General features: G+C 41.2%; 1 protein-coding gene across 1 annotated transcript in view; it reads left to right on the top strand.

The window, feature by feature from the left end:
* The window catches only part of LOC139759278 (uncharacterized), a 237,589-nt gene that overhangs the window by 192,185 nt on the left and 29,481 nt on the right, over window positions 1–15,923 (top strand). The window contains exons 7-9 of the mRNA XM_071681422.1: window positions 2,565–2,666; window positions 3,800–3,865; window positions 15,224–15,496. Of these exons, the coding sequence (XP_071537523.1) occupies window positions 2,565–2,666; window positions 3,800–3,865; window positions 15,224–15,496 (441 nt within the window). The remainder of the gene's footprint in view (window positions 1–2,564; window positions 2,667–3,799; window positions 3,866–15,223; window positions 15,497–15,923) is intronic.

Below are 15,923 nucleotides of genomic sequence, written 5' to 3' on the forward strand. Positions count from 1 at the left end.
GGATCTGGAGAAGGCATATGATAGAGTTGATAGGGATGCTCTGTGGAAGGTATTAAGAATATATGGTGTGGGAGGCAAGATGTTAGAAGCAGTGAAAAGTTTTTATCGAGGATGTAAGGCATGTGTACGTGTAGGAAGAGAGGAAAGTGATTGGTTCTCAGTGAATGTAGGTTTGTGGCAGGGGTGTGTGATGTCTCCATGGTTGTTTAATTTGTCTATGGATGGGGTTGTTAGGGAGGTGAATGCAAGAGTTTTGGAAAGAGGGGCAAATATGAAGTCTGTTGTGAATGAGAGAGCTTGGGAAGTGAGTCAGTTGTTGTTCGCTGATGATACAGCGCTGGTGGCTGATTCATGTGAGAAACTGCAGAAGCTGGTGACTGAGTTTGGTAAAGTGTGTGAAAGAAGAAAGTTAAGAGTAAATGTGAATAAGAGGAAGGTTATTAGGTACAGTAGGGTTGAGGGTCAAGTCAACTGGGAGGTAAGTTTGAATGGAGAAAAACTGGAATAAGTAAAGTGTTTTAGATATCTGGGAGTGGATCTGGCAGCGGATGGAACCATGGAAGTGGAAGTGAATCATAGGGTGGGGGAGGGGGCGAAAATCCTGGGAGCCTTGAAGAATGTGTGGAAGTCGAGAACATTATCTCGGAAAGCAAAAATGGGTATGTTTGAAGGAATAGTGGTTCCAACAATGTTGTATGGTTGCGAGGCATGGGCTATGGATAGAGTTGTGCGCAGGAGGGTGGATGTGCTGGAAATGAGATGTTTGAGGACAATGTGTGGTGTGAGGTGGTTTGATCGAGTAAGTAACGTAAGGGTAAGAGAGATGTGTGGAAATAAAAAGAGCATGGTTGAGAGAGCAGAAGAGGGTGTTTTGAAATGGTTTGGGCACATGGATAGAATGAGTGAGGAAAGATTGACCAAGAGGATATATGTGTCGGAGGTGGAGGGAATGAGGAGAAGTGGGAGACCAAATTGGAGGTGGAAAGGTGGAGTGAAAAAGATTTTGTGTGATCAGGGCCTGAACATGCAGGAGGGTGAAAGGAGGGCAAGGAATAGAGTGAATTGGATTAATGTGGTATACTGGGGTTGACGTGCTGTCAGTGGATTGAATCAGGGCATGTGAAGCGTCTGGGGTAAACCATGGAAAGTTGTGTGGGGCCTGGATGTGGAAAGGGAGCTGTGGTTTCGGGCATTATTGCATGACAGCTAGAGACTAAGTGTGAACGAATGGGGCCTTTGTTGTCTTTTCATAGCGCTACCTCGCACACATGAGGGGGGAGGGGGATGGTATTCCATGTGTGGCGAGGTGGCGATGGGAATGAATAAAAGCAGACAGTGTGAATTGTGTGCATGGGTATATATGTATGTGTCTATGTGTGTATATATATGTGTACATTGAGATGTATAGTTATGTATATTTGCGTGTGTGGACGTGTATGTATATACTTTGTGTATGGGGGTGGGTTTGGCCATTTCTTTCGTCTGTTTCCTTGCGCTACCTCGCAAATGCGGGAGACAGCGACAAAGCAAAATAAATATAAATATAAATAAATAGATATATGTGTATGTGAGTGGATGGGTCTTTCTTCATCTGTTTCTTGATGCAACCTTGTTGATGTGAGAAATGGCAATCAAGTATGATAGATAATGAATAGAATATAATGTAAGGGTTAAGTTCCATGTGTTAGTCTTTTATTTTCTGGTTTGTTTGTCATAGAGCTTCCTCTGCCCTACGTCTTAAACACAATTGAACTGCATCCCTTTTCTTACTGCTATCCAAATCACTACCAACACCCACTCCCCATTGCTGCCTCTCACACTTTGCCACATCTCCCTCAACAAATTTTCCCACATTGCTGCTGCCTTTGTATGACTTCCCCCACATTGTCACCACTCCCATAATGCTCTCCTGTCTTCATCTCTCACACCTCCCTCACAGTGGCACTGATGACCCATTCATGCTTCCACCCTTTCTGCACTGATAGCCCTCTCACATTCCCTCCTACATTGCCAGCTTCTTACTGTGACAGCCCTTTCATACTGCCATCCCATCCACACAGTTGCTGCTTTGAGACTATCACCCTACCTCTACTCTTTCCCCTCATACACTGCAATCCATCCCTTACAGCCTGCTTTTCCAAAATTGTTACCCTTTGAACACTGCTGTCCCAGCAATATTGCTCACCTTTCACTCTACTATGCCACCCACATTTGCACTCATCCCAGACTTCATCTTCTCTAAGACTTCCACCCTCCCCACATTCTACATGCCTGTGTTCATACCACTGTCCCTCATATATGTCATTCCCTTTCATACAGTTTTTCCACCTATAATGCCACCCTTCCCTTACTCTACAGCCTATCTGATACTGATGCCCCTTTTGTAATATCACTGTATCACTACTACCCTTCTGATGTTGACAGAGTACCATTATTCCAACATTGCAGTCCCATCCACTGTACTAGTCTTTCCACTCTTACAGCCATCCCATACTGTCATTTCTCCTGTGGACATAACATTCACACATCGACACTTCCCTGCTGATGGCCTTTTATATCCACAGGTGAAGGAATACACCTTGAATGAGCATCTGGATGCCTCCTCTCGAACTGCTTATGATGTGGTCAAGCTGGAAGACATTGCCTACAAGCATTTTGGTGATGAGGTGAGATGACCACACACTTTACAGGAGTGCTCATGTGTTCTGTTAACATTCATCACAGAAAGTTCTTCATTAATGACCATCATAGATGAAGTTTATGGTGGTTTTGATTGCTCAAATGGAAATGAGAATAGTGTGATTTTTAACCCACAGAGTACTTTTTTCTGAAATCAGTAGCATTGATAGCTACCATTTGTTTTCAGATGAAGAATTATTTATAATTGACAATTTGCTTTTCATTTTGGATTTATCCCAAAAGGAAAATTTCATGTGTTGCACATATTCTCGTTCATTTTGGATTTCTCATTGTATTTTTGGAGTCTTCTTTAGTTATTGTAAGAGTTGTGCAGTGCAGATGCATTGCTGAAGAATATTTTTGAAACTTAATTGATTTTGTTTCTTATTTGGAAATATAAAGTGTGTAGTGTATTAACTTACCAATGTATTTATTTTTGCACTGAGACAAGTAACATTCATTGGTAATTTATATTGTGTGGCATCACATCAAAATGGATTCAGTAAAATGTGGATGGCCAAAGTACTCAAAAGACTGTGAAGACTGTGTTCATTGGTTTGAGGTAACACAATTATGTATTGTTTATTCTTGACTGAAGAAATTACATTCCTTTAAGTGTAATTATTGTGTCTAAGATGATGCAAAATAAGTGAAGCTACAGTAATTTGAATGATAGGAGAGTCCAGATTGTGAAACAAAATTTTTACCAGTAACCAGCAGTAAATCACAATCAAGCCATAAGATTGTGAGAAAATGTAATGCATTACTTAGGCTGTGATTTAATGAAATAGCCTATAGATACTTTGGAAGGTCTTAGAAATATATAACAAATTATTTTAAAGGTTTTCAACAGTTTTACACTTGATAATTTGAGAATTGAAGTATCTCTTGCCAGTTTCTAAAAAATAGTACATTCGAACTTAGTTTACCTGAAATTTGAACTTGACCCAACTTGATGCTCAGAAATGAGATGCTTTTTCTATTGCTGTATTGGACTCATTAAGAATTACTTTAAAGTTGCTTCCCACCTCCTTTATATTTTTTGGCAGCATTTTCAAAAAGTTGGAATTGATCTTCAGGTTATGTCTTAAACTTTAAAACATTTCCTTGCATTTCCCAGGCGTCCACCAGCAGCAAGTCTGATGGAGCACGTGGTAGTGACAATCCAGATGACAACAGGATTAAGGTAGTCACTGATATTTGGTGGTATTAGAGGTGGTCCTGACATATTTATGCAAGGTTGAACCAGGAGTTTTATGTTAAGATTGCAGTTTGATAGAGAGGCAGGAAAATGTCATATCCTGGCTTCCAGAGAAGTAACTATATGATGTCTTTTTGTGAATTTCTTGTTTATCTTTTAATGTTCAAGTGATACTCATTCAGGGAAATTTCAGTTAGGCTGCTATAACAGATAAAAAATCTAACAAATCTTACATTTCTTAACAACTTTTAAGTTATTGCAAAGATTCATTGTAGTCATTGGAGGCAAGTCTTATTTGAAATAATTGGTGACTGCCATAGTGAGATATGAAAATTATGATTATCGTTGTTATTGTATACACATGGTTGCTTGAACTCATCCACAAACACACAACTCCTGCCAGTCTTTTGCTCAGTAGTTGACAGAATGTTACTCACATTTCTTTATCCTAAATTGTAAGTTCCTTTATCCATAGGAGGAAAATAGGAAAAAAACTACCCACATCTTTAGCTTGCCATAAGAGGCAGCTGATAGGGGCAAAAGTAGAGATCACCCCCTTAATTGAATTGACTCTTTATATAAGGAGCCAAGTGAGTAGTTTACCTCTAAGGCTTAGGCTTGGTTGATTAAACAAGTATGGTATATGCTCTGCAAAGTAGTAGTCATGAGCTATTATTTTTGTATGTGGATATTTAGAAAAGATATCCCAAAAACCCTTTTGCATTAAATTTCCCATTTTTGGATTGGAAAAAGGCCTATAAAATCTGGCCCTACTGCAGACTGTATGAAGCCCTTCTCTGTAACCTGTGTGGTGCATTCCTGAATGAGCCAAGTCAGAGATGGTACAAAAATGTCTTTGTTGATAGGTGGATGAGATTCCATCATCACCCCAGACCTTTTTTTAACATCAGATACACCCCACTTTTCAGACTTCCAAAAAGTCTTGAAAGTTCTGGAGTTGACCCCTAACTGGCAAAAAGCTATTCCGGTTGAAACGTCCAGCTTTTTTGCTTAGAAAAGGCACCCTGCCTCTTGCAGAGTTGGACTTAAGTCCATGAAAGCTTCTCTTTTTTGGAGGATTATGGTACAATCATTAGAGTCCCATAGACCTTTTCTTTTCAAGATTATAAGTAAGAGAATCCTAAATTCATAGATTCCCTGGTGCATTTTCTTTTGAACTGAAAGGATTGATGAGAAGTTTTCTTTATTAACAATTTTAGATGTAGCTTTAAGAACCTTCTGAACGTCTTCATTTGGGAGACAAGGGGTCACAGAAGGGCCAGGATTGAGCAACTCTGATTGCTCTCCTTAACCAAGAGAAGGCAATGCCAGTGTGATGCACTTACCTTTAGATAGATACTAGAAACTGTTTATAATTTTGGCATGGAAATGAAAGCTGTATCAAGGAATACCTCAAAACTATCCCAAAGAGCTTCAGTTTACTTGAATCTGCAGTAGCTTCTGACCAGACAAGAACTTCAAGCACTGCTTCCTGTTTTTCATGATTTTGGTTAGTTTACAGCACCTGAAACCTGTTATGTACAGTTCAAGAGAGGAGAGAATTGGAATATGAAGGGACCCAAGAATGATTATGTGCAATATCTGTGAGATATGAGTGTGCCACATTCTGAGAGCTCAGTAGGGCTCTGGAGTGGAGGTTTCCCAAGTTCAGTTTGGATGACCAGGAGTGTTGGCATCCTCCTTCATCCTTCTTTCCTTTTTGTCTCTTCCTTGTGGATCTTGTACAACTGACTGGTCTTGGTGCATTCCCTCATTTGACTGGACTGCAGTCCTTTTTGTGCTTGTTTTTGTTGGTGTTTGTTGACAGGCTTGTCCTAGCTTTCCTGTCTAACTAATAGGTCTTTTTGAAAACCTAAAATTTTTTTTTGGCTTAGGCAATGCTTATTAATGGCTCCAAACTGACCATTAATGAAGCTTGATAGCACAAAACAATCTTAATCTTGAAGAGAATTTATATTCACCGAATCGATTTCTTTTATTGAAGTGAACAAGTGTCGCTAAGTTTTGCTGTATGAAACTGCAGCAGTTGCTTAACATAGAGAGTCAGGTTTAATGATCTCAAAAGAGAACACTGTCAATGTCAGTTGAAGATATAGATTCTCCTCATGACTGAGACTGCGTTAGTGAGGTAGTGTTAAGAACAGAGGATTGAGCCTTAGAGGGTATATCCTCACTTTGCCCTCTACTTTGTTCCTTCTTTTGGAAAATTAAGTACAGAAGGGGAGGGTTTCCTGCCTCCCACTCAATTCCCTTTTATTCACCTTCTACGACATGCAGGGAATACATGGGAAGTATTCTTTCTCCCCATCCCCAAGGATGATTTTTTTTTTATATACATATTCGCCATTTCCTGCATTAGTGAGGTAGCGTTAAGAACAGAGGATTGAGCCTTATGAGGGCTGACTCACTTCCCAAGCTCTCTCATCCACAACAGACTGCATACTTGCCCCTCTTTCCAAAACTCTTGCATTCACCTCCCTAACAACCCCATCCATAAACAAATTAAACAACCATGGAGACATCACGCACCCTTGCTGCAAAACAACATTCACTGAGAACCAATTACTTTCCTCTCCTCCTACACATACACATGCCTTACATCCTCGATAAAAACTTTTCACTGCTTCTAACAACTTGCTTCCCACACCATATATTCTTGATACCTTCCACAGAGCATCTCTATCAACTCAATCATATGCCTTCTCCAGATCCATAAATGCTACATACAAATCCATTTGCTTTTCTAAGTATATCTCACAAAAATTCTTCAAAGCAAACACCTGATCCACACATCCTCTACCACTTCTGAAACCACACTGCTCTTCCCCATTCTCATGCTCTGTACATGCCTTCACCCTCTCAATCAGTACCCTCCCATATAATTTCCCAGGAATACTGAACGAACTTATACCTCTGTAATTTGAGCACCCATTTTTATCCTCTTTACCTTTGTACAATGGCACTATGCAAGCATTCTGCCAATCCTCAGGCACCTCACCATGGATCATACATACATTAACTAACCTTACCAACCAGTCAACAATAGTCACCCCCTTTTTTGATAAATTCCATTGCAATACCATCCAAACCTGCTGCCTTGCTGGCTTTCATCTTCTGCAAAGCTTTTACTACCTCTTCTCTGTTTACCAAATCATTCTCCCTAACCCTCTCAATTTCCACCCCACCTTGACCATAACATCCTATATCTGCCACTCAATCATCAAACACATTCAACAAACCTTCAAGATACTCACTCCATCTTCTTCTCACATCACCACTACTTGTTACCACCTCCCCATTAGCCCCATTCACTGAAGTCCCCATTTGTTCCCTTGTCTTACACACTTTATTTACCTCCTTCCAAAACATCTTTTTACTCTCGGTAAAATTCAATGATATTCTCTCACTCCAACTCTCATTTGCCCTCTTTTTCACGTCCTGCACCTTTCTCTTGACCTCCTGCCTCTTTCTTTTATACATCTCCCGGTCATTTGCATTATTTCCCTGCAAAAATTGTCTAGATGCCTCTCTCTTCACTTTCACCAATAATCTTACTTCTTCATCCCACCACTCACTACCCTTTCTGATCTGCCCGCCTCCCACACTTCTCATGCGCAAGCTGTCACTGCTTCCCTAAATATATCCCGTTCTTCCCCCACTCCCCTTATGTCCTTTGTTCTCACCTTTTTCCATTCAGTACTCGGTCTCTCATAGTACTTCTTCACACAAGCCTCCTTCCCATGCTCACTTACTCTCACCACTCTCTTCACCCCAACATTCTGTCTTCTTTTCTGAAAACCTCTACAAATCTTCACTTTCGGCTCCACAAGGTAATGATCAGACATCCCTCCAGTTGCACCTCTCAGCACATTAACATCCAAAAGGCTCTCTTTCGCACGCCTATTGATTAACAGGTAATCCAGTAACGCTGTCTGGCCATCTCTCCTACTTACATACATATACTTATGTATATCTCTCTTTTTAAACCAGGTATTCCCAATCACCAGTCCTTTTTCAGCACATAAATCTACAGGCCCTTCACCATTTCCATTTACAACACTGAACACCCCATGTATACCAATTGTTCCCTCAACTGCCACATTACTCACCTTTGCATTCAAATCACCCATCACTATAACCCAGTCTCGTGCATCAAAACTACTAACACACTCACTCAGCTGCTCCCAAAACACTTGCCTCTCATGATCTTCCTTCTCATGCCCAGGTGCATATGCACCAATAATCACCCATCTCTCTCCATCCACTTTCATTTTTACCCATATCAATCTAAAGTTTACTTTCTTACACTCTATCACATACTCCCACCACTCCTGTTTCAGGAGTAGTGCTACTCCTTCCCTTGCTCTTGTCCTCTCACTAACCCCTGACTTTACTCCCAAGACATTCCCAAACTGCTCTTCCCCTTTACCCTTGAGCTTAGTTTCACTCAGAGCCAAAACATTCGGGTTCCTTTCCTCAAACATACTACCTATCTCTCCTTTTTTCTCATCTTGGTTACATCCACACACATTTAGACACCCCAATCTGAGCCTTCGAGGAGCTATGAGCACTCCCCACATGACTCCTTCTTCTGTTTCCCCTTTATAAAGTTGAAATACATGGAGGGGAGGGTTTGCAGCCCCCCTGCTCCCGTCCCCTTTAGTCGCCTTCTACGACACGTGAGGAATGCGTTGGAAGTATTGTTTCTCACCTATCCCCAGGGATATATATATATATATATATATATATATATATATATATATATATATATATATATATATATATTTTTTTTTTTTTTTTTTTTTTTTTTTATACTTTGTCGCTGTCTCCCGCGTTTGCGAGGTAGCGCAAGGAAACAGACGAAAGAAATGGCCCAACCCCCCCCCCATACACATGTACATACGTCCACACACGCAAATATACATACCTACACAGCTTTCCATGGTTTACCCCAGACGCTTCACATGCCTTGATTCAATCCACTGACAGCACGTCAACCCCTGTATACCACATCGCTCCAATTCACTCTATTCCTTGCCCTCCTTTCACCCTCCTGCATGTTCAGGCCCCGATCACACAAAATCTTTTTCACTCCATCTTTCCACCTCCAATTTGGTCTCCCTCTTCTCCTCGTTCCCTCCACCTCCGACACATATATCCTCTTGGTCAATCTATCCTCACTCATTCTCTCCATGTGCCCAAACCATTTCAAAACACCCTCTTCTGCTCTCTCAACCACGCTCTTTTTATTTCCACACATCTCTCTTACCCTTACGTTACTCACTCGCTCAAACCACCTCACACCACACATTGTCCTCAAACATCTCATTTCCAGCACATCCATCCTCCTGCGCACATCTCTATCCATAGCCCACGCCTCGCAACCATACAACATTGTTGGAACCACTATTCCTTCAAACATACCCATTTTTGCTTTCCGAGATAATGTTCTCGACTTCCACACATTTTTCAAGGCTCCCAAAATTTTCGCCCCCTCCCCCACCCTATGATCCACTTCCGCTTCCATGGTTCCATCCGCTGACAGATCCACTCCCAGATATCTAAAACACTTCACTTCCTCCAGTTTTTCTCCATTCAAACTCACCTCCCAATTGACTTGACCCTCACCCCTACTGTACCTAATAACCTTGCTCTTATTCACATTTACTCTTAACTTTCTTCTTCCACACACTTTACCAAACTCAGTCACCAGCTTCTGCAGTTTCTCACATGAATCAGCCACCAGCGCTGTATCATCAGCGAACAACAACTGACTCACTTCCCAAGCTCTCTCATCCCCAACAGACTTCATACTTGCCCCTCTTTCCAGGACTCTTGCATTTACCTCCCTAACAACCCCATCCATAAACAAATTAAACAACCATGGAGACATCACACACCCCTGCCGCAAACCTACATTCACTGAGAACCAATCACTTTCCTCTCTTCCTACACGTACACATGCCTTACATCCTCGATAAAAACTTTTCACTGCTTCTAACAACTTGCCTCCCACACCATATATTCTTAATACCTTCCACAGAGCATCTCTATCAACTCTATCATATGCCTTCTCCAGATCCATAAATGCTACATACAAATCCATTTGCTTTTCTAAGTATTTCTCACATACATTCTTCAAAGCAAACACCTGATCCACACATCCTCTACCACTTCTGAAACCGCACTGCTCTTCCCCAATCTGATGCTCTATATATATATATATATATATATATATATATATATCTTTTTCTTTTTCTTTCATACTATTCGCCATTTCCTGCATTAGCGAGGTAGCGTTAAGAATAGAGGGCTGGCCCTTTGAGGGAATATCCTCACCTGGCCCCCTTCTCTGTTCCTTCTTTTGGAAAACTAAAAAAAAATGAGAGGGGAGGGAGAATTTCCAGCCCCCTGCTCCCTTCCCTTTTAGTCGCCTTCTACGACACGCAGGGAATACGTGGGAAGTATTCTTTCTCCTCTATCCCCAGGGATATATATATATATATATATATATATATATATATATATATATATATATTTTATTTTATATTTTGCTTTGTCGCTGTCTCCCGTGTTAGCAAGGTAGCCCAAGGAAACAGACGAAAGAATGGCCCAACCCACCCACATACACATGTATATACATACACGTCCACACACTCAAATATACACACCTATACATCTCAACATATATATACACACACAGACTTAAACGTATATACACATGTACATAATTCATACTGTCTGCCTTTATTTATTCCCATTGCCACTTCACCACACATGAAATAACAAACCCCTCCCCCCTCATGTGTACGAGGTAGCGCTAGGAAAAGATAACAAAGGCCCCACTCGTTCACACTTAGTCTCTAGCTGTCATGTAATAATGCACCGAAACCACAGCTCCCTTTCCACATCCAGGCCCCACACAACTTTCCATGGTTTACCCCAGACGCTTCACATGCCGTGGCTCAATCCATTGACAGCACATTGACCCCAGTATACCACATCGTTCCAATTCACTCTGTTCCTTGCACGCCTTTCACCCTCCTGAATGTTCAGGCCCCGATCACTCGAAATCTTTTTCACTCCATCTTTCCACCTCCAATTTGGTCTCCCACTTCTCCTCATTCCCTCCACCTCTGACACATATATCCTCTTGGTCAATCTCTCCTCACTCATTCTCTCCATGTGACCAAACCATTTCAAAACACCCTCTTCTGCTCTCTCAACCACACTCTTTTTATTACTACACATCTCCCTTACCCTACCATTACTTACTCGATCAAACCACCTCACACCACATATTGTCCTCAAACATCTCATTTCCAGCACATCCACCCTCCTGCGCACAACCCCATCCATAGCCCACACCTCGCAACCTTCCAACATTGTTGGAACCACTATTCCTTCAAACATACCCATTTTTGCTTTCCAAGATAATGTTCTCGACTTCCACACATTCTTCAAGGCTCCCTGAATTTTCGCCCCCTCCCCCACCCTGTGATTCACTTCCACTTCCATGGTTCCATCTGCTGCCAAATCCACTCCCAGATATCTAAAACACTTCACTTCTTCCAGTTTTTCTCCATTCAAACTTACCTCCCAATTGACTTGTCCCTCAACCCTACTGTACCTAATAACCTTGCTCTTATTCACATTTACTCTCAACTTTCTTCTTTCTCACACTTTACCAAACTCAGTCACCAGTTCTGCAGTTTCTCACACGAATCAGCCACCAGCGCTGTATCATCAGTGAACAACAACTGACTCACTTCCCAAGCTCTCTCATCCACAACAGATTGCATACTTGCCCCTCTTTTCAAAACTATTGCATTCACCTCCCTAACAGCCCCATCCATAAACAAATTAAACAACCATGGAGACATCACACACCCCTGCCGCAAACCTACATTCACTGAGAACCAATCTTTTTCCTCTCTTCCTATACATGTACACATGCCTTACATCCTCGATAAAAACGTTTCACTGCTCTCCTCCCATTTTTTACTTTTCAAAAAATAGTAATGGAGAGTGGGACCAAGAGAGAATATTCCCTCTAAATGGTAAGTGAAAAAGAAATGTAAATATATATTTTTTTTTTCATGCTATTTGTCATATCATGCATCAGTGAGGTAGCGTTAAGAACAGAGAACTGGATGACTGTACCTTCAAGGGAATATCCTCACTTGGCCTGCTTCTCTGTTCCTTCTTTCAGAAAATCAAAAATGAGAGAGGAGGATTTCCAGGCCCCTGCTTCCTCCCCTTTTAGTCGCCTTCTACATGCAGGGAATACATGGGAAATATTCTTTCTCCCCTATCCCCAGGGATGATATACATATGTATACATTTTTTATTCTTTTTATTATACTTTGACGCTATCTTCCACGTTAGCAAGATAGTGCAAGGAAGCAGATGAAAGAATGGCCCAACCCACCCACATACACATGTATATACATAAACAGAGAGCAGAAGAGGGTGTTTTGAAGTGGTTTGGGCACATGGAGAGAATGAGTGAGGAAAGATTGACCAAGAGGATATATGTGTCGGAGGTGGAGGGAACGAGGAGAAGAGGGAGACCAAATTGGAGGTGGAAAGATGGAGTGAAAAAGATTTTGTGTGATCGGGGCCTGAACATGCAGGAGGGTGAAAGGAGGGCAAGGAATAGAGTGAATTGGAGCGATGTGGTATACCGGGGTTGACGTGCTGTCAGTGGATTGAATCAAGGCATGTGAAGCGTCTGGGGTAAACCATGGAAAGCTGTGTAGGTATGTATATTTGCGTGTGTGGACGTATGTATATACATGTGTATGGGGGGGGGGTTGGGCCATTTCTTTCGTCTGTTTCCTTGCGCTACCTCGCAAACGCGGGAGACAGCGATAAAGTATAATAAAAAAAAAAAATAACCCACACACACACATGTACATACCTATACATTTCAGTGTATACATACATATACATACACAGACATATACATTTATACACATGTACATATTCATACGTGCTACCTTCATCCATTCCTGCCACCATCCCGCCACACATGAAATGAAATGACACCCCTCCTCCCCGTGTGCGCGCTCAAGGTAACACTAGGAAAAAACAACAAAGGCCACACTTGTTCACACTCAGTCTCTAGCTGTCAGGTGTAATGCACCTGAAACCACAGCTCCCATTCCACATCCAGGCCCCACAAAACCTTTCATGGTTTACCCCAGACATTTCACATACCTCGGTTCAATCCATTGACAACATGACGACCCCGTTATACCACATCGTTCCAATTCACTCTATTCCTTGCAGGCCTTTCACCCTCCTGTATGTTCAGGCCCCAATCGCTCAAAATCTTTTTCACTCCATCCTTCCACCTTCAGTTTGGTCTCCCACTTCTCCTTGTTCCCTCCACCTCTGACACATATATCCTCTTTGTCAATCTTTCCTCATTCTCTCCATGTGCCCAAACCATTTCAAAACACCCTCTTCTGCTCCCTCAACCACACTCTTTTTATTACCACACATCTCTCTTACCCTTTCATTACTTACTTGATCAAACCACCTCACACCACATATTGTCCTCAAACATCTCATTTCCAACACATCCAACCTCCTCCGCAGAACCCTATCTATCGCCCATGCCTCACAACCATATAACATTGTAGGAACCACTATTCCTTCAAACATACCCATTTTTGCTCTCTGAGATAACGTTCTTTCCTTCCACACATTCTTCAATGCTCCCAGAATCTTCGCCTCCTCCCCCACCCTGTGACTCACTTCAACTTCATTGGTTCAATCCGCTGCTAAATCCACTCCCAGATATCTAAAACTTTTCACTTCCTCAAGTTTTTCTCCATTCAAACTTACCTCCCAGTTTGCTTGTCCCTCAGCCCTACTGAACCTAATAACCTTGCTCTTTTTCACATTCACTCTCAGCTTTCTTCTTTCACACACTTTACCAAACTTAATCACCAACCTTTGCAGTTTCTCACCCGTATCAGCCACCAGCGCTGTATCATCAGTGAACAACAACTGACTCGCTTCCCAAGCCCTCTCGTCCACAACAGACTGCATACTTAAGTTCCTCTCTCATTTTATGATCCATGAAATGAATTCTCAGCTCCCCTTTCACTTGTGTTATCTTCTAGTCTTGCTTCTTAAGAATTTCACATATTTTATCCTCTAATAGTTTTTCTTATTTCCCTTTAGTCTCTTCCTTGCAGATCTTATTATGACAGACAGGCCTTGGTGCAGTTCTTTATTTGAGTCTATACCAGACTTTCTTTGTCTGTGTAGTGCTGTAGGTCTTAAATTGATTCCCCAAAGAAATATTAGTTACTGTTATTAAGCATTGTAACACCAAATAACCTAAATCATGAGAAAAATCTAGATCATTAACTGACAGTGTCTTTTTTTTAGTTATGCTGACACATTCCTCTCTTTTGTCATGTCGGAACTGTCCTTTTTTTATTGTAACTCAGCCATGCTTGTTCATTTCACCAATGTTACTCACTCACTGTATTTGAAAATTGGGTCTCCTTAAAAAGAACACCAATAATTAAAAGAAATTAATTCACTAAAGTTGGCACCAGTGCTGCCATTCAGTTTTAACTTGGAAAGATTCCTCTCCCAGGGCCTGTTAAATTCCCAAAATTTAGCATGCCCCTGCTGAATATTCAATGCATATATCACCCTGAATATTCAATGCCTATATCACTCGGGCCCCTTCACATTCTAAACCTCCCCAACACACCCACCCATCGTACTTGTAGATAATAGGCTTTGTGAGCTGGAGACTTAAAAAAGAAAAAAAAATCATTGGCCTGTTTCTCTTCTTTGGTGAGTGTTTGTAAGAGAAATCATTCCTTGAAACAGCCTTAGTACACTGCTGCCCATGTTCCTCTTCATGGTCTATTCAGAACCTTACTCCACAATTAGTGTACCACTTTTGGGGATGTTTTCTTTACTTATGGGTGATAAACACATATTCTGTGAAGGTAAAAACAATTTTTTTTTTCCAGTGGTGAGTCATATCAAATCATTTGTGTAGTTGGGAATGCATCTTTTTTTTTTCCATATATTATTTGGTCCACTTTGCTCAGTGTACATGCATTTTTCCAGGAATGCATTCCCCGTATTGGGAGAAACCAATAATGTTTATCAAGAATGTGAAGCTGATCCAGTAGTATTTTTTTTACAGCATTTATGTGATACAAAGGATATGTGACATCTTTAGACATATGCATGAGTCAATTTTTTTTTTTTTTGTCTGGTTGTTCCTTTCTCCAAGTACTTATTGTGCAGCTTTGCTCATTGCCTTGTTTCTTGCCACAGAATCGTGTGTCCTATGTCACTTCAGTCCGGACCTTCACACCTCGAGTCACTACAGCCTCAACCACTTTCATTTCCACCACTACAACCCCAGTGCCTACAGTTACCACTGCCTTGCCACTTCATGCTCACTATCGGCACCACAACAACCATAGGCCTCAGTCAGGAGTTTATCCTACATCCACTTGGCCTGAATCAGTAACAGAGCCTGGAGTACATAACTCCTTGAAGAACTCAATTCCTCATCTTAAGACTGATATATCATCCTCCAGAAAGGTTAGTAGGGCTGTCTTGTTATTACTTTAGAATTGAATGATTTTTTAGTTTCCTATGAAGCACTACTGTAAAAAAAATTAGGGTTTTTTTCTGTGAAACGTACACACTTTCGTTCTCTTTGATGAATAGTTTGCCTTTTATTCTCAATGAAAATGTCCTGTATAATCTGTACTGGTAAATTTCATTGTCTCCAGCATTCTTTCTCCTTTTTTTCTTTCCTGCTGCTCTTTTTGCATTTAACTCCTTTATCATGTGATCTTGATTGATTGTCCTAAAGAATAATGAACCCCTTGTTGGTGAAGAGCAAGGTGGGTGTAGGAAGAGGGTATGTAAGATAAGTTCTTTACACTTGGATAAGTATTGGAGAAAGTTCTAGAGAAAAAGGTGGTGATACATACAACATTTACAGATTTATGACATGCATATG

This window comes from Panulirus ornatus, chromosome 32, assembly GCF_036320965.1.
Source record: "Panulirus ornatus isolate Po-2019 chromosome 32, ASM3632096v1, whole genome shotgun sequence".
NCBI classification, from domain to species: Eukaryota; Metazoa; Arthropoda; class Malacostraca; order Decapoda; family Palinuridae; genus Panulirus; species Panulirus ornatus.